The 23,914-nt window shown below is 35.9% G+C and overlaps 1 protein-coding gene across 1 annotated transcript in view; it reads left to right on the plus strand.

Annotated features, from left to right (window-relative positions):
• Positions 1-23,454, plus strand: part of VN2R528 (vomeronasal 2 receptor 528) — a 30,495-nt gene extending 7,041 nt beyond the window's left edge. Inside the window, exons 3-6 of the mRNA NM_001099527.1 lie at positions 9,342-10,145; positions 13,559-13,786; positions 17,390-17,513; positions 22,529-23,454. Of these exons, the coding sequence (NP_001092997.1) occupies positions 9,342-10,145; positions 13,559-13,786; positions 17,390-17,513; positions 22,529-23,454 (2,082 nt within the window). The remainder of the gene's footprint in view (positions 1-9,341; positions 10,146-13,558; positions 13,787-17,389; positions 17,514-22,528) is intronic.
• Positions 23,455-23,914: the final 460 nt, after the last annotated feature.

The raw sequence follows: 23,914 nt of genomic DNA on the forward strand, positions 1-23,914 counted from the left end.
AAAGTGCTGTAAAAACAGAAAATTTTCATTTTGATTTTGGAGGTGACAGGGAGCAACTGGGCTTAATTGAGTAGGATGTTGGTAATCCTGTACTAAGGAAGATTAATTTGGTAGCTGAGTGGAGTGAGCTAAGTCCTGAGTCAGGGAAGCCAACCACATTATTTTTAGAGCACAGATGTGAGGTGATGACCATCTCAGATAACAGTAGTGGCAGCTTCAGAGGGAAGTATAAAAAATAAATTTCAATGATTGAATTGACAGGATTTGGCAACTGATTAGATATGGGAGAGGGAGGAGTGAGAGTGCAAAGTAGCAACAATTTTAAAACCTAGATGACTAGGAGAACGTTACTCTCCTTGACAAAAATAGAGAAATTAGGAAGAGAGAAAGGTTTGAGGAGGGGAGAGTTTAGGGGTGGAGAATAATGAATACAGTTTGGGACCAATAGAATTTATATGTGTATAATATATTCAGTTTACAAAATCTAATAGTCAATTGAAGATGCAAAACTAGTGGTCAGGAAATAGGTTGGAACTGGATAAGTAAATCTGAAATGCTTTCAATGTAGAAATTATAAGACATGATCACTAATTGTACATAAAGAGACTAAGGGAGAGGAGACAGTCAAAGAAAACTGTAAGATTGTGAACATGGATACAAGCAGGGAGGAATAAATGATTTACAAAGAGAAAAAAGAAAATATGGAGGAAGATATTGGGGATAGGAAAATGATGACATTCAGTTTCTTTTTTAAAATTATATTTTAATTTTGGTACCCAAAATTGGGATCTTTGGGCTTATCATAGACTGTCATGCTGAGGTAATTTACCCCGTCTATTCCACTGATCCTTCTTTCTGTCTCTTAGCCAGTACCAAATTCTTTTGATGACCACTGCTTTATGGTATAGTTTGAGATCTGGGACTGCAAGTCCTCCTTCTTTTGCAGGTTTTTTTCACGATTTCCCTGGATATCCTTGATCTTTTGTTCTTCCAAATGAACTTTGTTATGGTTTTTTCTAATTCAGTAAAAAAGTTTTTTGGTAGTTCAATGGGTATGGCACTAAATAAGCAAATTAATTTGGTCAGGATTGTCACTTTTATTATGTTAGCTCATCCTACCCATGAGCTATCAATGTTTCTCCAATTGTTTAGATGTAGTTTTACTTGTGTGGAGAGTGTTTTGTAGTTGTGTTCATATAGTTCCTGTTTTTGTCTCAGCAGATAGATTACTAAGTATTTTATATTGTCTAGGATGATTTTTAAATGGAATTTCTCCTTCTAATTCTTGCTGCTGAAATGGGTTGGAGATATTTAGAAATGCTGATGACTTATGTGGGTTTATTTTGTATCCTGCAACTTTCCTAAAGTTCTTAATTATTTCCACCAGTTTTTAGTGGATTCTCTAGGATTTTTAGGTAGACCATCATATCATCCGCAAAGAGTGATAGCTTGGTCTCCTCATTGCCTATTTTAATACCTTCAATTTCTTTTTCTTCTCTAATTGCTACTGCTAGTGTTTCTAGTACAATGTTAAAGAATAGAGGTGATAATGGGCATCCTTGTTTCACTCCTGATCTTATTGGGAAGGCTTCTAGTTTATCCCTGTTGCAGTTGATGTTTGCTGATGGTTTTATATATATGCTGTTTATTATTTTTAGGAAAGGCCCTTCTATTCCTATACTTTCTAGTGTTTTCAATAGGAATGGTTTTCTTAATATTGAACCATCCTTGTATTCCTGGTATGAATCCTACCTGATATGAATCCTAGTGAATAACCCTTGTGATGACTTTCTGGAGTCTTTTTGCTAGTATCCTATTTAAGATTTTTGCATCTATATTCATTAGGGAGACTGGTTTATAGTTTTCTTTCTCTGTTTTTGACCTGCCTGGTTTTGGGATCTGTACCATATTTGTGTCATAAAATGAATTTGGTAGAACTCCTTCTTGGCTTCTTCTGTCAAATAGTTTTTATAATATTGGAGTTATTTGTTCTTTGAATGTTTGATAGAATTCATTTGTGAATCTATCTAGTCTTGGGGATTTTTTCTTAGGGAGTTCTTTGATGGCTTGTTCAATTTCTTTTTCTGATATGGGGTTGTTTAGGTAATCTATTTCTTCCTCTCTTAGTCTAGGCAATTTATATTTTTGTAAGTAATCATCCATTTCACCTAGATTGCCATATTTGTTGCCATATAATTGGGCATAATAGTTTTTAATGATTGCCTTAATTTCCTCTTCATTAGTGGTAAGGTTTCCCTTTGTAAACCTTAAAATTTCTCAGACTTATGAATGTTGGAAATTTCCCCATTGGGGAATCTTCTACTTAAAAAAATTCCCTAGCAGATAGTGAGAATTCTACTTGAATGTGAAAACTCCTTGCCTTGGGAATATCCCTACTCCACCCTACTTAGGACTGCTTTAGGACAGAAAACTCCTTGCTGAACAATGAAAGTGCTTTGACTCATGCTCATGGAAAGGACAGGAAGTTCTTTGAGTCATGCCTGTTTTTAAAATTGATACAATGGGATGCTAGGTACCCACATAGGTGGGGCAACTTGTAAACTATTTGCGCCCCCCCATGCAGTCTATTTTCTCCTCCATAAATTTTTTATTATCTTCCATTATAGATAATTTACAACCACAGCCTTGTTTATTCTTTCTAATTGCCCCGATATTGATAAAGTTAGTATAGAAGTATTATCTTCTCATAGAATTCTCACATAAAATATATATAGTTTAATAATTAAACCTTATTTCCTTTTTTATCTTTACTGTTTACCTTCTTATGCTTCTCTTGAATCTTCTGTTTGTATATTAAATTTTCTATAAAGTGCTGGTTGTTTAATTAGGAATTCTTGAAAGTCCTCAATTGTATTAAATGATCATTTTTTTCTCTTGAAGTATTATACTGAGTTTCACTGGGTAGATGATTCTAGGTTGTAGTACCAGTTCCCTTTTCTTCTGCAATATTATATTCCAAACCTTGAGATCCTTTAAGTTGGAAGCAGTTAAATCCTGTATAATTCTGATGAGGGATCCATATTTGAATGATTTATTCCTGGCTTCTTGAAGTATTTTTCCTTTGGTCTCGGAGCTCTGAAATTTGACAATAATATTTCTGGAATTTTTCCTTTTGGGATATGTTTCAGGAAATGATTGGTGGATTATTTCACTTTCCATTTTACCCTATCATTCTAAGAAAGAGGTAAAAGAGGTGAATGAAATCTTAGAAAAATTAAAGTTAATAGACATATGGAGAAAAATAAATAGGGACAAAAAGGAGTATACCTTCTTCTCAGCACCACATGGCACATTCACAAAAATAGATCATATACTAGGTCACAGAAACATGGCATTCAAATGCAAAAAAGCAGAAATAATAAATGCAACCTTTTCAGATCATAAGGCAATAAAATATTGATCAGTAAGGGTATATGGAGAGCCAAATAAAAAATGAATTGGAAATTAAATAATATGATACTCCAAAATTGGTTAGTTAGAGAATAAATCATAGAAACAATTAATAATTTCATTGAGGAAAATGACAATGGTAAGACATCCTTTCAAACCTTATGGGATGCAGCCAAAGCAGTACTCAGGGGAAAATTCATATTCTTGATTGCATATATTAACAAATTAGGGAGGGTAGAGATCAATGAATTGGAAATGCAATTCAAAAACCTTGAAAGAGAAAAAATTGAAAACCCCCAGAAGAAAACCAAACTAGAGATCCTAAAAATTAAGGGAGAAATTAATAAAATCAAAAGTGATAGAACTATTGAACTAATAAACAAGACTAGAAGCTAGTACTTTGAAAAAAAACAGACAAAATAGACAAAGTACTGGTCAATCTAATTAAAAAAAGGAAAGAAGAAAGGCAAATTAACAGCATCAAAGATGAAAAGGGGGACATCACCTCCAATGAAGAGGCGATTAAGGCAATCATTAAAAACTACTTTGCCCAACTATATGGCAATAAATATACCAACCTAGGTGATATGGATGAATATTTACAAAAATTTAAATTGCCTAGACTAACAGAAGAAGAAATAGATTTCTTAAATAATCCCATATCAGAAAAAGAAATCCAACAGGCCATCAAAGAACTTCCTAAGAAAAAATCCCCAGGACCTGATGGATTCACAAGAGAATTCTATCAAACATTCAAAGAACAAATAACTCCAATATTATAAAAACTATTTGACATAATAAGCAAAGAGGGAGAGCTACCAAATTCCTTTTATGACACAAACATGGTACTGATTCCAAAGCCAGGCAGGCTAAAAACAGAGAAAGAAAATTATAGACCAATTTCCCTAATGAATATAGATGCAAAAATCTTAAATAGGATACTAGCAAAAAGACTCGAGAAAGTGATCAGAAGAGTCATTCACCATGATCAAGTAGGATTTATACCAGGGATGCAGGGGCTGGTTCAATATTAGGAAAACCATCCACATAATTGACCATATCAACAAGCAAACCAACAAAAATCACATGATTATCTCAATAGATGCAGAAAAAGCCTTTGATAAAATACAACACCAAATCCTATTAAAAACACTAGACAGCATAGGAATAGAAGGGTCATTCCTAAAAATAATAAACAGTATATATCTAAAAAGATCAGCTAACATCATCTGCAATGGAGATAAATTAGATGCATTCCCAATAAGATCAGGAGTCAAACAAGGATGCCCATTATCACCTCTATTATTTAACATTGTACTAGAAACACTAGCAGTAGCAATTAGAGAAGAAAAAGAAATTGAAGGCATTAAAATAGGCAAGGAGGAGACCAAGTTATCACTCTTTGCAGATGACATGATGGTCTACTTAAAGAATCCTAGAGATTCAACCAAAAAGCTAATCGAAATAATCAACAACTTTAGCAAAGTTGCAGGATACAAAATAAACCTGCATAAGTTATCAGCATTTCTATATATTTCCAACACAGCTCAGCAGCAAGAACTAGAAAGAGAAATCCCATTCAAAATCACCTTAGACAAAATAAAATACTTAGGAATCTATCTCCTGAGACAAACACAGGAACTATATGAACACAACTACAAAACACTCTCCACACAACTAAAACTAGACTTGAACAATTGAAAAAACATTAACTGCTCATGTGTAGGAAGAGCCAATATAATAAAAATGACCATCCTACCCAAACTTATTTATCTATTTAGTGCCATACCCATTGAACTTCCAAAAATTTTTTTTACTGATTTAGAAAAAACCATAACAAAGTTCATTTGGAAGAACAAAGGAACAAGGATATCCAGGGAAATAATTTAAAAGAAAATAGAAAGGAAGGGGGCCTTGCAGTCCCAGATCTCAGACTATATCATAAAGCATAGGTCGTCAAAACAATTTGGTACTGTCTAAGAGACAGAAAGGAGGATCGGTGGAATAGACTGGGGGCAAGCAACCTCAGCAAGACAGTATATGACAAACCCAAAGATCCTAGCTTTTGGAACAAAAATCCACTATTTCATAAAAACTGCTGGGGAAATTGGAGGACAGTATGGGAAAGATTAAGTTTAGATCAACACCTGACACCCTACACCAAGATAAATTCAAAATGGGTGAATGACTTGAACATAAAGAAGGAAACTAAGAAAATTAGGCGAACACAGAATAGTATATATGTCAGACCTTTGGGAAGGGAAAGATTTTAAAACCAAGCAAGACTTAGAAAGAGTCACAAAATGCAAAATAAATAATTTGGACTACATCAAATTAAAAAGTTTTTGTACAAACAAAACCAATATAACCAAAATCAGAAGGAAGGCAACAAATTGGGAAACAATCCTCATAAAAACCTCTGACAAAGGTTTAATTACTCAAATTTACAAAGAGTTAATCAATTTTACAGAAAATCAAGCCATTCTCAATTGATAAATGGGCAAGAGACATGAATAGGCAGCTTTCAGATAAAGAAATCAAAACTATTAATAGGCACATGAGAAAGTGTTCTCAATCTCTTATAATCAGAGAGATGCAAATTAAAACAACTCTGAGGTATCACCTCACACCTAGCAGATTGGCTAACATAACAGCTATGGAAAGTAATGAATGCTGGAGTGGATGTGGCAAAGTAGGGACACTAATCCACTGCTGGTGGGGTTGTGAACTGATCCAACCATTCTGGAGGGCAATTTGGAACTATGCCCAAAGGGTGATAAAAGACTGTCTGCCCTATGATCCAGCCATAGCACTGCTGGGCTTGTACCAGAAAGAGATAATAAGGAAAAAGACTTGTACAAGAATATTCATAGCAGCACTCTTTGTGGTAGCCAAAAATTGGAAAATGAGGGGATGCCCTTCAGTTGGAGAATGGCTGAACAAATTTGGTATATGTTGGTGATGAAATACTATTGTGCTAAAAGGAATAATAAAGTGGAGGAATTCCATGGAGACTGGAACAACCTCCAGGAAGTGATTCAGAGCGAAAGGAGCAGAATCAGGAAAACATTGTACACAGAGACGGACACACTGTGGTACAATCGAACATAATGGACTTCTCCATTAGTGTCAATGCAATGTCTCTGAACAATCTGCAGGGATCTAGGAGAAAAAAACACTATCCACAAGCAGAGGACAAACTGTGGGATTAAAAACACTGAGGAAAACCAATTGCTCGACTACAGGGGTTGAGGGGATATGACTGAGGAGAGACTCTAAATGAATACTCTGGTGCATATACCAACAACATGGAAATGATTTCGAATCAAGAACACTTGTGATACCCAGTGGAATCCCGCGTCTGCTATGGGATGGGGGGGGGGGAAGAAAATGATCTTTGTCTCCAATGAATAATGCTCGGAAATGACCAAATAAAATAATGTTTTAAAAAAAGGAGTTCTTTTTGTTAATGAAATTTTGTACCTCTTTTACATCAGGGCAATTCTGCTTTTTAATGTGTTCTTGTTAGTGATTTTTTTGTGTCTCTTTTATCATTTGGTCAATGCTGTTTTTAAAAATGTTATTAATAGAATTTATTTACAGGTATCTCATTCTGTCTCATTATTATTATTCTCATTAGTGAAAGTATTTATTATTTTTGTGAGTTATGCTTTAACATATTCATTCTTTAACAATAAATTATTTTGTCTCCAATTACTTTTTACTTTTGGCTTCCTTGCTTTCTCATTATATGAAATTTTTACTGCATTATGTTCTGAAAAGAATGCATTTAGTATTTCTGCTTTTCTACATGTAATCATAATGTTTTTGTGCCTTTTTAATATGGTCATTTTTGTAAAGATGCCATGTATTACTGAGATGAAAGCTTAATCATTTTTATTCATGTCCATTTGTCTCCAGATATCTAACTATTTATCTTATCCACAATTATACTCATCACTCTGACCTCTTAAAATTTTTTTTTTTGGTTTCATTTATCTAGTTCTGTGAGGGGAAAATTAAAGACCCCCATTATTATTGTTTGATTATCTATGTCCATTTGTAACATACTTAGCTTTTCCTTTAAAAATTTGGATGCTAAAATATTTGGTCCTTAATAGATTTAATATTGATAGCATTTCATTATGTATGGTACCTTTTTACATAATAGAATTTCCCTGTTTATCTCTTTTGATTGCATATATTTTAGCTTTAACTTTGGCAGAGATAATTATTGCTTTCCCTGCCTTCTTTGTAGCAACTTATATGTAGTATATGCTGCTCAAACACTTTATTTTTTATTCTATCTCTCATTTTTAAGTGTGTTACTTGTAGGCAGCCTATTGTCACGTTTTGATTTTACTCCATTCTGCTACCCATTTCCATTTTATGAGTGAATTATCCAATTCACAGTCAAGCTTGTAATTACTAATTGTGTATTTCAGTCTATTCTATTTTCCCTCTCTTATTGTCTTTCTCTTTCTCTTCCTCTTCTTTTGCCATATTCCTCCTCAGACATCCAATTTCTTCTCTCCAATACCTCTATAATTCCCACCCTTCTTGGAGTACCTCCCATATCTTCCCTTGCCCCATCTCCTAGTTATAAGTCAACCCATTAATCTAAGGATCTCTCCCTCCCTTCCCCTTTCATGGTTCTTTTTCTATACCCTCTTTCAAAAGTCCCTTCCTTATCCCCTACCTTGTTCTCTTATTTCCTGATATGACTTGCCTTCTGAAATTTCCTTCATCATATCTTAAGAGACCCTACCTTGTCCTCTCACATTACTCTCCTTTTTCTTGATATTCTCCCCTCTATGAATCCCTCCATTTTCTCATCCTCTTGCCCTCTTTTCTCTTAATCTGATCTATCTTCTCTTAATTCATTAAGGGGATTGTTAGTCTCTCCCTTATCATATCCAATCATGCTCTGGTTTGTCTGTATGTTAAGAAGACTTTTACCCTTCTACTTGTCTTTAATCCAGATATGATGAGAGTAGGGTTCCAGTACTATCATCTCTCCACTCCTTCCTCCTCTTTTCTGTGACAGTTCTTCTACTTATGCTTTATATGATACAATTTTTCCATTTTACCTTTTACACCATTTTACTGTTATTTTAAAAATGCATTCCATTATATTTTTACCTATATATGCTCTTTCAAACTACCTAAGTAATGATGTCATTCTTAAGGATTTTAGATAACATTTTCACATATAAGAAGTACATAATTTGGTTGTCAGGTCCCTTATAATTGGTCTTTCATGTTTACCTTCTTATGATTATTCTAGACCATATTTTCTACTGAGTTCTATTCCCCTCAAGAATAGTTGCAACTCTTATAGATTTTTAAATATCCATTGTTTTCCTTATGTAATTATGCTCAGCTTTATTGGGTATGTTATCCTTATTTATAAACCTAGCTCCTTTGCTCTTTGAAATATTGTGTTCTATGCCCTTCATTTTTGTAATGTTGAAGCTACTTCATTCTGTATCCAAACTTCATCATTTCTCTTTCTGGAAATGGATAGTATATTTCATCATGAGTCCTTCAGAGTTGTGGTTGGTCATTGCATTAATTAGAATTACTAAGATTTTTATACTTAATTATCATTACAGTATTACTGTTCCTGTATAAATTATTCTGGTTCTATACACTTCATTTTGCATTAATTCGTAGAGTTCTTTCGGAAAGTATTTTATTCAATATTTCTTTCAAAATAATACTATACCTTACATTCATATAGAATAACTCATTCAGTTATTTCCTAATGGATGGGCACCCATTTAATAGCAAATACAAGGAGGGAATTTTTAAGTCCTCCACCTTTTTAAACACAAAATAATTTACTGACAGTTTCTACTTTGCTAAAATTTGCTCAACAATATAAAAGTTGCAGAAACCAAAATGTCCCATGTTTCTTTCCTACCTAGATCAGCTATGGGCCTTTTGATTCAAGCCTGAGTGAGAAAGCCCAGTTTCCTTCTCTCTACCAGGTGGCCCAAAGAGACTCTTCCCTACACCATGGTATTGTCCTATTAATGGTACAATTTGAATGGACGTGGGTTGGTCTGGTGACCACAGATGATATGAGAGGTGAAGAATTCCTCTGGAACTTAAGAAGGGACATGGTCAAGCATGACATCTGTCTGGCTTATGCTGAGAAGATCCCAGTCAGTGAGAGAAGACACACAGAATCTCAGCATGAATTTATGCCACGTATCATAAACTCCTCAGTCAGAGTGATCATCATTCATGGTGACACAGATTCACTCATGATTCTTAGATATTCACAGCCTTATTATTTCTTCCTATCAAAGGTCTGGATCACCACTTCTCATTGGGACATCACCATGAGACCCCAGTGGGATGATGGCTACAGTTTCCATGGAGCAATTTCATTTTCACAGACAACAAAGGAGATACCTCATTTTAAGTCCTTTCTCAGAACAGTGAACCCTGCTAAATACCCAGAGGACATTTTATTTACAGAGTTCTGGTGCTCAGCATTCATGGGTCAAAAGAAACTTGAAATTAAGAAGCAAAATGAGTGCTCACCAAATGCCTCCTTGGAGGCTCTGCCTTTGTGCTTCTTTGACATGACCATGTCTGGTCTAAGTTACACCATCTACAATGCTGTGCATGCTGTGGCCAGGGCCCTTCATGAAATGATGCTCATCACATCAGAGAGAGGATCTATAAATGTTGAAGAACACTGGGTACCTCAGCCATGGCAGGTAACATTAAGTGCTTGTTTTGTGTCAGTTACTGTACTAGGAGCAGGATATACATCAATGCATCAAGGACCTGTCATTTCTTCTGAGAGCTTCATCCCCAAATTTCATTTGCAAGTTTTCTATACCACATAGTCTTCTAGATTCCTAAAAAATCCATAAATAATTCAATAAATATTTTTAAGGGCTTGATATGTGTCCAACAGTATGTTAGATGCTGGAGACAAATAAAAAGAATGAAATCCAAACAAGGTAATGGTAGGAGGGAATGCACTGATAGTTTGGAGATTTAAAGAGATCACCAATTGTGGTCTGGAGAAGGAGGTGCTGGAGAATTGTAACATGAAACAATGCATTCTGTGTGGAGAAGGTGAGTGGGGTTTGCATTTCATGAGAGTAAGACAAGCAGTAAGGAGGTTCAGAGATGGGAGACAAAGTATCTTGTGTGAGGTATAGAGGAGGGGTCAGTCTGGTGGGAGAGTGAGTAGGAGTGATTTCCAAATGTATCTGGAATGATTAGTTGTGATCATATTGTGAAGTTCCTTAAAAGTGAAGAAGAGTGTTTATTTTATAGTAGAAGTAATGAACTTCCACCATCAAGGGGAATGGATGTAGGGGATTTGTGGAGAAAGAAATTGCAAGTTTGTTAACTCATTGGCTATGATGTGGAGAATCAGTTAAGTAACAATGTTTTCAACAATAAAAACCTGAGTGCCTGGACTTTGGCAAAGAGTTGTAACCTATGGAAATAATCATAGGTTCTATTTTATTTACATCTTAAATTCCTACACTTAAGGAAGTGTTAGAAAATAGTTTTTAACCTGCGTTTTCCTGACCCCAGTATTTTCTCCACTCTAGTTGCTGTGGATAACATTAACAAAAAATGAACAGTTCCTGACTGTGAAACTTATGATAAAAGGACATAATTCTTAGAAATTAGTAAAAAGAAGATTATTTAAAGGAGGGGGTGAAGAAATCACTATCATGGAGAGGGGAATGCCAGGAAAGATTTCATAGAGGAAATGAGTTCTGAAATGAGACTTAAAAGAAGCTAGATGGATTTACGCGTCGGCTATGGGGGGGGGAAGAAAAGAAAATGATCTATGTCTTTAATGAATAATGCTTTGAAATGATCAAATAAAATATTTAAAAAAAGAAGCTAGAGTAGAAGGAAAAATGTTACCTCTGTACTAATTTTGAGGCAGAAAACTACTAGAATAAGTTTAATAGAACATTATTCTATACCAGGCATTCTAGTGTAGAGAGAGAAATATTCAAACTGGAACAATTTGCTGCCTGTGTTGTGAAATTTTTCTAACCCCCAAGACAATTTGAGGTGACTTATTTTTAGGAATTCTCAATCAGAAAAAATGCCACATCATATTAAAATACAGTTTGGGTTAAATTACTCAGCAACATAGCATTTAAATGAATAAATAAAGAATCACATTTAATTTATTAATTTAATAATAAAATCAGCATTTAAATGAATAAATAAAGAATCACAGACAACATACAAATCTGCACATTTCCTTTGAGATAGAAATAGTTTAAATATAATTATAGTGTAAATACCTGAAAATTTGAATTTGTGGTTTCTGGAACCCATTCACACAAACAAGGTCCTATGTGTAGTCACTACTATATCCATTCCTTCATGAATGGCCTCCCCAAGCCTGAAAAAAATTTTTATCCCCTGCTCTTTATCTTAGTTTTTGTTTAAAAAAGAAAATATGGTCCTTAGTAGTGTCTTGTCCCTACTGTCTTCAGAAAGATGGTAAAGCAAACATACTATCTAGATAATAGGTACTAGACTAGATGATGGAGATAAAAAACCTAAACAGCCTCTATCCTCAGAGACCTAAAATTCCATTGTGAAGATAATCTGTACATGTAAAAATATATTGTGTTTAACTACAAAAGAAAAATGAGGCAATAGCTAGTCTAAATTTTTAATCTAAAATATAGAATGAATGTATTGTATTTTGGGAACAGCCAGTGCAAAAAGAGTGGTAGGAGCTATAAGGTACAGTTCAGGTTATGGTAAAGAAGACAGAATAACTGCCATATAGTGGGTAAAGGAAATAAGTTTAAATATAATAGGCATTCTTTCTTTAAATGACATTTAATTGTAGTGTCTCTAGAATAGAATCCAATCATTTAATATGCATAGTTATTAGTATCTTTACCATAAATACATTAAGTATTCTGGAGAAATTAGTAATTTCTCTTTAAAACAAGTTGGATTTCTTGTCCCCAAGTAACAAGAAATGATCCAATATAGTTCAGGACATACAAGTCCTCCAGATCCAATTTAGATGGAAATAAAACTCTAAATATTTATTACTGTTTACAATTTTTTTCATAGTCTTCCAAAGCCATTCCCTTTTGTTCCACATGAGCAGAACACAGACTGTTCCAGCATGAGCTAATGTGCTTTCTTCAGTGTGATGCTCCCTTCTCACCCTTACAGAGTGCAGGGAATGCCTACAAAGATGTTCAGCTTGGCTTTGTGGTTCTAATGGTCCTCTGGTTAATTCCAATATATGTAGGTAGCAATTCTTTTGTATTTTTAGGCTTGAAAAGTATTAAACATGTTATCTCATGTGTTCCTTTCAAGAACATTATCGGGTAGAAGCTATTATTACCCACATTGTACAGATGAAAAAATGCAGGAGCCAGATATTTCATGTCTTTTCCTGAGTTAAATACCTACTAAACACCTGAATATTTGAAATCAAACTTTTCTGACTCAAAGTCCAGCAATCTCTCCTCTATCTACCTGGACCTATGAGATGAGCTGTTTCAAAGAACCCTCTGCTTTATTTTCAAGAAATGATGACAGACTTACCCTGGGATTGTATGGAAAAGCAGGTCAATCATCTTAAAATATTTCAATTAAAAAATTAATGAAAAGCATCATGGCTCAATAAAGTTGATGAATGGCTTTAGTAGATCTTAATGGCAGTTGCATATACTTCCACTAAAAGGCTTACTACTCCCTCTTCTGTCCTGCACTCCTCTCAGAAATATAATGAACACACGTATACCTAGAGAAATACATACTCCATCCTGGAGACAGATTTTCCTCATAGCAAAATTGATGGATGAGCTGACACAGGAAGTGAGGCTAGGTCAGGACTTGGTGTGAGAACTGTGTGACTTCATTTTCTATCTGGAGTGATGTTGTGGTGAGTTCTATCATGGGTCTTCTTACTCAGAGTTCAATTGACATCATCTTAGCCAACATTTATTGAACATCTATTACTGCAAATAAAAATCATTGCCCTTTTTCTTGAAAACAAAATGTATTCCATAATGAGTGCTAGGGTCTTCTAAAAAGGTCCAATGTCTTACTTTGGTAAGAGCGCTGTCCTTGGTACCAAGCCATCGCTGATATTTCTCTTCCTTTTCAGCTCCACTCCTTTCTGAAGAACACTCAGTTTAACAACAGTGCTGGTGACCAGGTGTTTTTGGATGGCACAGGAAATTCTGAGGCACATTATAACATTCTGAAGTATTTGTTCTTTCTAAATAATACTGAAGTTCTGGTGAAAGTGGGACAGTTTATCCCCAATGCTCCATATGGCCAAGATTTCACCATTTGTGAGGAAGCCATAGCATGGGGCTGGATGGAGTCAAAGGTAAGGAGCAACATTAATATTAATTTGGAATTTTAATCATGGAAAAATATCTTATTTCTTAGTTCATCCACATAAAGAGCTTTTTAAATGCTAAAAATCCTGCATAAATATTAGCTATTATTAATTCATGTATAGCTATATTTTTTGTAGCAAAAATCTCCCTCTGCTCTCTCTCTTCCCTTTCTTCCCAGAAAGACAAAGAAATAGTAGTCAGTCTACCTAATATTCCCACATTGTAAAATATTTAATTATCTGCATTATACCCAAAATTCATTCACTTAACTTCAGTTAAATCAAAATCATTCAATCATCCTGAAGATTTTTCCAATTGTTTGGATTGATTTATTTTTTAAAATTAGCTGCATTTTTTAATATTACAAGAGAAGTTGGTGTGACAAATTGTACTAACCAAATTACAGTGAGATTTACTATTTACTTTCCATCCTATCCTTTGACTCTTTGTGCCTTACTTTGTATATGAACAAAAATTAAATGCAGATATTTTAGGTCAGTAGTCATCCTTTCTTTCAACCATCAGGGTTGTTAAAAAGGTCAAGATTAAGTTGCAGGTTACAAAATATACCCGCATAAGTCATCAGCATTTCTATATATTTCCAACACAGATCAGCGGCAAGAATTAGAAAGAGAAATCCCATTCAAAAATCACCTTAGACAAAATAAAATATTTAGGAATCTATCTCCTGAGACAAACACAGGAACTATATGAATACAACTACAAAACACTCTCCACACAACTAAAACTAGACTTGAGCAATTGGAAAAATATTAACTGCTCATGGGTAGGATGAGCCAATATAATAAAAATGACCATCCTACCGAAGCTTATTTATCTATTTAGTGCTGTACCCATTGAACTTCCAAAAAATTTTTTTTACTGAATTAGAAAAAAACATAAAAAAACTTCATTTGGAAGAACAAAGGATCAAGGATATCCAGGGAAATAATTTTAAAAAAAATAGAAAGGAAGGGGGCCTTGCAGTCCCAGATCTCAAACTCTATTATAAAAGAGTGGTCATCAAAACAATTTGGTACTGGCTAAGAAACAGAAAGGAGGATCAGTGGAATAGACTTGGGGTAAGTGGCCCCAGCAAGACAGTATACGACAAACCCAAAGAGCCCAGCTTCTGGGACAAAAACCAACTATTTGACAAAAACTGCTGGGAAAACTGGAAGACAGTGTGGGAGAGATTTGGTTTGGATCAACACCTCACACCCTACACCAAGATAAACTCAGAATGGGTGAACGACTTGATCATAAAGAAGGAAACTATAAGAAAATTAGGCAAACACAGAATAGTATACATGTCAGACCTTTGGGAAGGGAAAGACTTTAAAACCAAGCAAGACATAGAAAGAGTCACAAAATATAAAATAAACAATTTTGATTACATCAAATTAAAAAGGTTTTGTACAAACAAAACCAATTTAACCAAATTGAGAAGGGAAGCAACAAATTGGGAAACAATTTTAATAACAAAATCCTCTGACAAAAGGTCTAATCACTCAAATTTATAAAGAGATAAATCAATTGTACAAAAAAATCAAGCCATTATCCAATTGATAAATGGGCAAGGTATATGAACAGGCAGTTTTCAGTCAAAGAAATCAAAACTATTAATAAACACATGAAAAAGTGCCCTAAATCTCTTATAATCAGAGAGATACAAATCAAAACAACTCTGAGGTATCACTTCACACCTAGCAGATTGGCTAACATGACAGCAAAGGAAAGTAATCAATGCTAGAGGGGATGTGGCAAAGTAGGGACATTAATTCATTGCTAGTGGAGTTGTGAACTGATCCAACCATTCTGGAGGGCAATTTGGAACTATGCCCAAAGGGTGATAAAAGACTGTCTGCCCTATGATCCAGCCAAAGCACTGCTGGGTTTGTAGATAATAAGGAAAGAGATAATAAGGAAAAAGACTTGTACAAGAATATTCATAGCTGCGTTCTTTGTGGTGGCCAAAAATTGGAAAATGAGGGGATGCCCTTCAATTGGGGAATGGCTGAACAAATTGTGGTCTATGTTGTTGATGAAATACTATTGTGCTAAAAGGAATAATGAAGTGGAGGAATTCCATGGAGACTGGAGAAACCTCCAGGAAGTCATGCAGAGCAAAAGGAGCAGAACCAGGTGTGAATTTCAAAACTACTCAACCCTATTCAGACCATTCTTTAGAAAATGGGATTTAGCTATTTCATAATCAATAACAATAGAGATACTTGGAATAACAGAATCAGGTCTTGGAAACTACAATCTCCACCCTACTCAGGGTAACAAGATTAGGAAGGGCTGCATCAAAACTCAAGATTTAATTATTTGAGGAGATGGCCTTCAACAGACATGTGCAAAAAGGGCAAACCTCTGAGTGGTCCTAGGTCAAGCTAGAGCCACCATTGGCACATGTGAGAGACAGGAAGTGAGGTAGAGGACAGCTCAGGAGTTCTGGGGACTTCCTGTGTGGAGGGAGAGAGGTGGTTGGAGCCTAGTGTTTGGAGTGGAGGAGCCCACAGACGGTTTCTCCATTTTGGTCACGTGAGTGATAGAAACTGATCTTTTTCTTTGCCTTGGCTATCCAGGGCCTTGGGCCTGCTTTGGCTCAGCCTAAGCAGAGTGGGTATTTAAGCCCTATTTCCTTCTCTCCCCTTTCCCTCTCTCTTTCTCTCCCTCTAATACTTTCTTCCTCCTGTTTGTAATTAAAACACCGTAAAAAAGGTTGGCAGCTGACTTGAGTTTTCATTTAGGAATTACATAGCTGAATTCCTTGATGACCTTAAATTAATATATATCAGTCTTTTAAAGTGATTTCCATATCACACAGGAAAACATTGTACACAGAGACTTATACACTGTGGTACAATAGAATGTAATAGACTTCTCCATTAGTGTCAATACAATGTCCTTGAACATTCTGCAGGGATCTAGGAGAAAAAAATACTATCCACAAGCAAAGGACAAATTATGGGAGTAAAAACACCGAAGAAAAGCAACTGTTTGACTACAGAGTTTGAGGGGACATGAATGAGGAGAGACTCTAAATGAACACCCTAATACAAATACCAACAACACGGAAATTGGTTTGAATCAAGGACATACGTGATACCCAGTGGAATTGCACATTGGCTAGGGGAGGGTGGTGGGAAGAGGGGAGGAAAAGAAAAGGATCTTTGTTTCCAAGGAATATTGTTTGAAAATGACCAAATAAGATAATGTTTAAATTGGGAAAAAAAGGAAAAAAAGTCAAGATTACACTTAGAATTATAGAATATTATACTTGAAAGGGACCTTTGAGGTCCAACAATCTCCTTTCCCAAATGGAGAATCTGAATTGCAAGGTAGAAGAGAAGCTCAGACAAAGGTACATAACTACAGATGAATGGGAATAAAAATTATTTCTCATGAATACAGTTGTAGTGGGCATTCTATAGCATGTATTCATTGGTATATAGGCTGGTAAAAGTTCTACAAATCTTCCACAAAATCAGATTTCTTTTCTTATGCTCAAAATGAAAAAACATTTCACAAAAGAATTTATTTTACAATTTTTCTCAGACGTTTCTTCTTTTATCACTGTTAAGGTTCCCCAAGCTGTGTGCAGTGATAGCTGTGGCCCTGGATATAGGAAAACCCCTAGGGAGGGAGAGCCCATCTGCTGCTTTGACTGTTCTCCATGCCCAGAACGGGAGATTTCCAATCAAATGAGTAAGTATTTGAAATGACCTTCTCTAACAAATCCAGTGAAAACATAACAGATTGGAACTGGGCTCTTGAGATAACATAGAACTAATGGTGTCTCTGATGATGGTGTAACAAGACGTGCAACCCAAAGTGGGGCTGATTAAGTTTTCTTTCTCTGTGTGCATCTCATATATTTGGCCACTTTCAGGTATTATCGCTCATGTCATGGGAATGATCATCACCTGGATGAATATGTAGGATCATAGATCAAAAGGTGAAAAGAATCTCAGGAGCCATCTAGTCCAACTCCACTTAATTAATCAAGGAATATTCAAAGAATGAGGTGGACTTCTAAGATGTGGTGTAGATATATGACTTACCCACGATTGTATTGTAAATAAGTTATGATCTCAGCTGAGGTCTACAGAGGCAGACTTTCCCCACTATACTGTTGTTGTTTGTCCTTATTTTTTGATGAGAACCAATGACAACACAAGCTGATACCTCGACTTGTGTAGGATTTGTGTTTAAGTGAAGGAGAGTTGAACAAAAAAAATTAGACTCTCTCTTCTAGAGTTATTGAAGTCCAGTGGTAAGCCAAAGTCAAGATGATTGGTAATGGCCATGGATGTAGTGGATGATCTTGGCATCATCAATGTCTGAACCAACCTCTGAGAACACTGTTGCACCTACTTCTGTCACCTTCATTGCCACTGGACAAATTACTGTCATTCATTGATTCCACAAGGGGAAGTCTTTACACTTTTGTGGTAAACACTAATCTAATTCTAACTGACACAGTAGTTATCTTCCACCTAGTTTAGTCCATCTGCTGAGATAGTTTACCAGAGTGTGGGTGCTCTACTTGCTACAGCTTCTTGGAGTTTCTTGGAGCCACTGATGTGAATTACCTGCCAGGTATACACCAAAGGTGGATGAGAAGCATTAAAAGGGTTAATCAAGTCTTCAAAGTGGAGTGCTAGACCTCTTTGAACATCAGGACAACTCAGTAGAGCACTGGATCTGGAGTCAGGAAAACCTTGAGCTAAATTGTATTTCCCATATGTATTGACTGTGTGACCTTGTGTGTAGCATAATTTCAACAGTTATCAATTTCTACATAATTGTAAAATGATAGAATTAGACTAGATGGCACAAGAGGTCCATTTTATCTCAATAACTTTGGTTTTTGAAAGGCAAAGTGGTTCAGTGAAAAGAATAGTTCATATGACTCGGGAGGCATGGAATTCAGAAACCATCTTTGCTATCTAACATCTGTATGAATTTGGGCAAAACATTTCACTCTGTGGATCTTAATTTCTTCATCTCTGCATTGAAATCACTGGAATAGAAGACATCTAAGGTCCATGTGGTCTTATGTAGATGTCTATTAGAAATAGGATATAGAGATATATCTTCAAAGTTGTAAGGTTTCTAATTGGTTGAATGCTTTAGAAGGAAGTGTAAATGAAAGTAGCATCAAAAGAGGAACAGGCAGGAAAGGAAGGTTCAGCCAGGCAGAAAGACTGAGATGGAGGAGGTAAGTTCAAGCTGGAAATGTGTTGCTGTGGATGAGTAGGAGATGGAGAAATTTAGCCAGAAGGGCTAAAGTTTGTAAGTTTCTGAGCCAAGATTTCAAACTAATTTCAAACTCAGAGTTTCCTGACTCTAGACCCAGCACTCTATCCAAGACAACACTTAGCCAGACAGCATGTTCAGAGCAATGATAAAAAATGAGTTAATGCTTGAAGGAAAGGTCATAACCTATAGCAAGTTGCCTTTAATTGTGGGGTCAAGTATGCCATGGTAGTGTGTGTAAAGGAAGTATGATTTGATAAAGGAGAGCATCCAGCATAAATGTTTTGGTACAAGATGTTCTAAACTGAACACCTGATTATACTAGAATCCCTGCTAAAGGAAATTCACAATGAAAATTCCTTTCATATGCCATGAATTATTGAAATAGTTGTAGACTGTGATAGCTAGAACAAACCTTAGATGTCATTTGAATAGAGAATAGCAAAGAAGTTTGTGAATGCCCAAATAGAGCCACAAAGTCAGGGGGATTACTAGTAGCATACATGCCAAAGTGAATCATGTGGACTAGGTAGGTGATTTAGCTCAGATTTATTTGTAAGCCAAATCAGAAGAAAACTTGGATACTTCTAATTAAGTATGAGGAAAAGGGTTGTGTATTGGAAGCAGTATTGATTTTTAAGATGAACGGTAAGGTTTTTTTTTAAATACACATGCCTGTTCCCCATTCATTGCTCCAATGGCATAAATCCTTCTCTACCAAGGACTGGTGTTTTCTCTTAATTCTGCTGATCTCTAATGTTTCCTTCCTTATTGAAGAAAAAGAGAAAGGCTGAATCTGTGGTCTGATTCTATTTTATAGGCCAGCACAAAATGGAGCTCCAAATAGTACAGAATAACCAACTCATCCATTACATCTATAACCAGTCCTCTATGAAATACCAAGGACATGTCCATAACCTTTCCCCAAACTTTCTGTTTAGAGTATTAGAGATGGTGGAATTATGAACCGATTCAACCAGTTTGGAGAATAATCTGGAATTCTGTTTAAGGTCTTACAAAACTATACATACCTTTTGACTCAGTAATATCAAAATTAAGTTTATTTCCTAAGGTGAACAGGGGGAAAGGAAAGGAACCTATATGCTCTAAAATAGTCATATCAGTTCTTTTTGTGGGGGCAAATGGCAGGAAAGTGAAGGAATGCCCATCAGTTGAGGAATTGGTACAAGTTATGGTACATGATTTTGATGGAATATTACACCATAAGAAATGAGAAACAAGTACAATTTTTAAAAATATAGAAAAAACTTTATGAAATTATGATGAGTAAAACAAGGAGAAGCAAGATAACATTATATATAATATGAGAATTATTGTTCTCTTTTGTATTTTTTGTATTAGTTTCATATCAATTCCCTGGATTATAAAGATTATATTAAATAGAATTCTTGAGCCAGCTTTCAGACCTAGATCTATTCAGTCTCTAGATTTTTCTATTCTCTTTGTCCTGAGGATTGTGTTCCTTTCACAACCTCTGGAGTACAGGATGAGTTTCATAATATACTTTTCCTTTATAATTGCAAAACTTCCCCTGCCATTTTGGGAAAGGGCTGAGGGTCTGATGGGCCATCTCTTAATTTACAATCACCAATTAAAGATATCTTTGTATATTGAAGGGATGAGATGAATAATGAGCTCCCCAAAAGGTATACATATGCATCTGGGCCAGCAGTTTCAGTTTGTCTTATGTTGATTGAGAGACTCATTTGACCACAATTATGAAGTCTTCATCAGTCAATCAGTAAATTATCATAAAATCAAGAAAAACCAGGCTCTTGAGAAAATTTTTATTTGCTCCAATAACAAGAGAAATTTGTTTGAAGAATGATTTGTTTATACTGACCTCCCAAGAAAGAAGTGATAAATAGAAAAAAAAGAGGCAGAGATTTATATTTACATATATCTTTTTGTCAAATAATGCCTTAGTTAATGGGGGGAAGGGGAAAGAGGGAGGGAATTATCTGGGTATTTTAATGTAACAAATAAATAAAAAATGTTAAAAATACCAAAAGTTCAACTTCTGTCAATTTAGGAACTGTCCTCAATAATAAATAGATGACTCAGTGGGCACAGAGCCAATATTGGAGACTCGAATCTATCCTCAGACATTTTTTAGCTGCGTGACCACACACAAGTCAGTTATACCCAATTACCTGTTCTTTAATGCTCTTCTGCTTTGGAATTGATATTTATTATCAATTCTAAGACAGGAGGTAATGGTTTGCAAAATAGTAAACCTGCATCTCTGTACAGTGAAGGAGGATGAGAATTGAAATAACTAAAGCCAAATCAATAGTCAAACTAAGATTAGAAGGCACAGAAAGCATAATGGGACTTGGATTTAAATCTTAACTATTCAACGTTCTACTTGGGTGATTTCTTACAAGACATTCAGTTTCTCTAGGTCTTAGCTTCCTCCAGTGTAAAAGGAAGACAATTGACTAGACCATCTTTAAAATGGATGTGATCCTCAAATGTGATCCAGTCCAACTAGGAGCCCATTTTTGTTACATTTCCTTTGCCACCGTGTTTAGACAACATGCCAACATAGAGGAGCATGTTGACATATCACTTTAAGCATTCTCATCAGGGAATATACAAAGCAAATCTCATCCTCAGAAACTGCTGCCCACAGTGTTGAGACTCTAGCTTATAAAAGGAGAATTTACTATTAGGAAGGGAATTGCATTAAGTAAAAATTGCAAAGAATGGGCATTTTTTTTTCAGGATGAAGAATACTTGTGCTGGAGTCCCTCTGGTATATTTCAGTGCTGAGATGATTTGACTTTTAAGTTTTGATACAGCTTCTAGTAGAGGGAATGAAGGGTGAATCCTATCATAACAATATTTAAAAATAGTACTTTAAGGCTTGAAAGCCATTATGAATCTTATTTCATTCTATATCCCTAAAAGCCCCAAGAGGTAGGTGCTATTAGCATTCCTATTTTATGGCAGAGAAAACTCCCTCAGTACCTCATCTGTAAAATGGGAGTGTTAATAGCATCTACCTCCTGGAGTTCTTCTGAGGATCAAATGAGATCATTGTTGTAAAACACTTGGTGCAACATCTTGCAAATAGTAGGGGCTGTATAAAAATGTTAGCGATGACCATTTTTATTATGATCATTATTGAGGAAGTAGCAGGAAGTATATATGAGATGTAATTATAGATAGATAGGAATAATTATTTTCAATTTGAACAGATAAATGCTGAGAAATAGCATGATCCAAGTTTTCTAAGTGATAAAAATTATGGACAAAGTGGAACTGGGCTGATCACATTATTGAATGCAGCAAGGTGGCTTTGGTTACATCTTGTGGGGCATATTCTCCCCTCCCTGTTCAAATGGACTGACCAGAGTTATTGTGTCTATTTTCTGTTTGATATTAAGAAGAATGTTTTAAACATAAAATAATGAGATGCTTCTCTCTCTCTACAGATATGAAACACTGTATGAAGTGTCCTGAAGATGAGTATCCCAATAAGGAGAGAAATCGCTGCCTCCCCAAAACTGTTACCTTCCTGGATATCAAAGAGCCTCTGGGAATGGCTCTCACCTGTGTGGCTCTTTTCTTCTCTGTGCTGACAGCTCTGATTCTCGGGGTGTTTGTGAAATTCCGAAACAGCCCCATAGTTAAAGCCAATAACAGGACCCTCAGCTACACTCTCCTCATCTCCCTCACCTCCTGTTTCCTCTGCTCCCTGCTCTTCATTGGCCGTCCCACTGCCGCCACCTGCCTCCTCCGACAAACAACCTTTGGGCTTGTCTTCACTGTAGCTGTTTCTTCCATTTTAGCAAAAACCATTCTGGTTGTTCTGGCCTTCAAGGTAACAAAACCAGGAAGCAGGAGCAAGAGATGGCTACAACCTGGAGTGTCCAACTGTGTTGTAGTCCTTTGCTCTGGGATTCAAGTGATTCTATGCAGCAGCTGGCTGGGAATCTCCCCTCCATTTCCAGACACAGACATACATTCCCACCCCAATAAAATCATCATTGAATGTAATGAGGGTTCTGTTCTTGGTTTCTACAGTGTCTTGGCCTACATGGGCTTCCTAGCCTTGGGGAGCTTCATGGTGGCTTTCTTGGCCAGGAGCCTGCCTGACACCTTCAATGAAGCCAAGTTCATCACCTTCAGCATGCTGGTGTTCTGCAGCGTGTGGGTCTCCTTCCTGCCCACCTACCAGAGCACCAAGGGCAAAGCCATGGTGGTGGTGGAGATCTTCTCCATCCTGGCCTCCGGTGCTGGCTTACTGGGCTGCATCTTTATTCCCAAGTGTTATGTGATCTTGCTGAGGCCAAATGAGAACACCCAGAAATGCATGAGAAATAAGTCAGAGGACAAGAGGGGAAAGCATTCTGTGTGAGGAACGAGGGGGATCAGGAGAGCAACTTGTTAACTGTGGAAATCCAATGAACTAAACTGACTACTGGGTGACTCAGTCCTGGATCTAGCTCATTTCACTTTCTGTTCAATTATTTGTCTAGTCAAAATTCTGTACTGTGAGAAAAATTTTCAATTGTGGGAAATGAGAGAAAAACATATTATATTGGTTGAACCTAGTCCTGTGTTAGTGGGAAAATGGACTACCTGTACATGCTGTGAGGAGGCCCTTAACCAAAGACCTAGGTTCTGTTGACCAGAAATAGTCAGATCCTAAGACTGGTGAAAGGATCTTTCACATAATTGGATGTCTCAAGAAAAATTGTATGTTTTATTTGAAAACTGGGCCCATTATTTTCCATAAGTTCCTATTTTCATGTACCTTTGATTATGTTTAGACACTTGGATACTTTTTTCTGACTTCAGGAAATTGTATTTGTTCA

This window comes from Monodelphis domestica, chromosome 3 (genome assembly GCF_027887165.1).
Source record: "Monodelphis domestica isolate mMonDom1 chromosome 3, mMonDom1.pri, whole genome shotgun sequence".
Taxonomy (NCBI): Eukaryota; Metazoa; Chordata; class Mammalia; order Didelphimorphia; family Didelphidae; genus Monodelphis; species Monodelphis domestica.